The following is a 946-nucleotide window of genomic DNA, read 5'->3' as shown; positions in this document are numbered from 1 at the left end:
AACACGACACGTGACACGAATTGACACCCCTACTCTTACTGACCTTGAGGTTCTTCTGCAAGGCCTTTTTCCATGTGGAAGCTAGTATAGACAGTCAAGAAAATACAATTAAAACCAATGAACAATGTCATTAATCATGTGAGAAAGTTGTCCTGATCAGCCTAACGGTAATTTTAGGAGTTAGGATTAGTTTATGTCATATCGATAAGTACAGATTCTTATAATGAAATGCATCGAAAAATTCAGCTGATACTCATTTTACAGGTATATCAATTAGAATGTTGAAAACACGTTTACAATGTCAGTCCAGGGTGCTGGGTATCAGGAGCAAAGAATCCAGTTACTTTGTGAAAGTGCTGGGCACAAGATCATGTATACTCTACAAAGATAAACTATAAAAAGTTGCATATCATTAATAATAGTTCATAGATATTAAAGCAATTAGTCAGTTTGGGACTTAGATACATGCAGCAATATCATCTAAACAACAGAAATTAAACGAATATTGAAGCAAACAGTAAGACTTAGGATACGTATCAGAAATGATGGGTTCATTTTCTCTATCTGGTGCAGCTTTTGAGATATGCATTGCACTAAGCCTTGTAATTTCTCTCTGTCCACTAGCATCTAAATTTCTTTCTTCTTGGAACTGTCTACGTTCAGTGCCATTTCCATTTCTGTTGGCACTTCCTGCATAAAGAAAAGAATTTGAACCAATTGAAGAACAACATACTGTTCCTATCAGAACATTAAGAAAAAACGGTTACCCGAAAGATCGGACCAAATTTTGGTGTGATCAGATGGATGCTGTGAAATATTTGCTCCAGACCTGACTTGTGCTTGAGACCCTGCCCTTTTCTCAGTCTGTGCAGGCGTTGTAGCAGCAGCTTGTGCAGGCTCTGAGGGATGGTCATGGAGCTGTGACACTAGCATGGTTGCAAGTACA

The 946-nt window shown here is 38.2% G+C and overlaps 1 protein-coding gene across 1 annotated transcript; it reads right to left on the bottom strand.

Moving 5' to 3' along the window:
* Positions 1-43: 43 nt before the first annotated feature.
* On the bottom strand, positions 44-933 carry LOC112094969 (the record flags this gene model as incomplete). The annotated part of the gene is made up of 3 exons (XM_024176663.1): positions 768-933; positions 534-690; positions 44-81 (listed from the first exon to the last, which is right to left on the bottom strand). Coding segments are annotated over exons 1-3 (361 nt in total), but the record flags the coding sequence as incomplete, so codon positions are not given.
* Between the last annotated feature and the right edge of the window lie 13 nt (positions 934-946).

This window comes from Morus notabilis, unplaced genomic scaffold (assembly GCF_000414095.1).
Source record: "Morus notabilis unplaced genomic scaffold, ASM41409v2 C11348370, whole genome shotgun sequence".
NCBI classification, from domain to species: Eukaryota; Viridiplantae; Streptophyta; class Magnoliopsida; order Rosales; family Moraceae; genus Morus; species Morus notabilis.
Note: the sequence above shows the minus strand (reverse complement) of the source record. Positions and strands in the feature narration are given on the sequence as shown.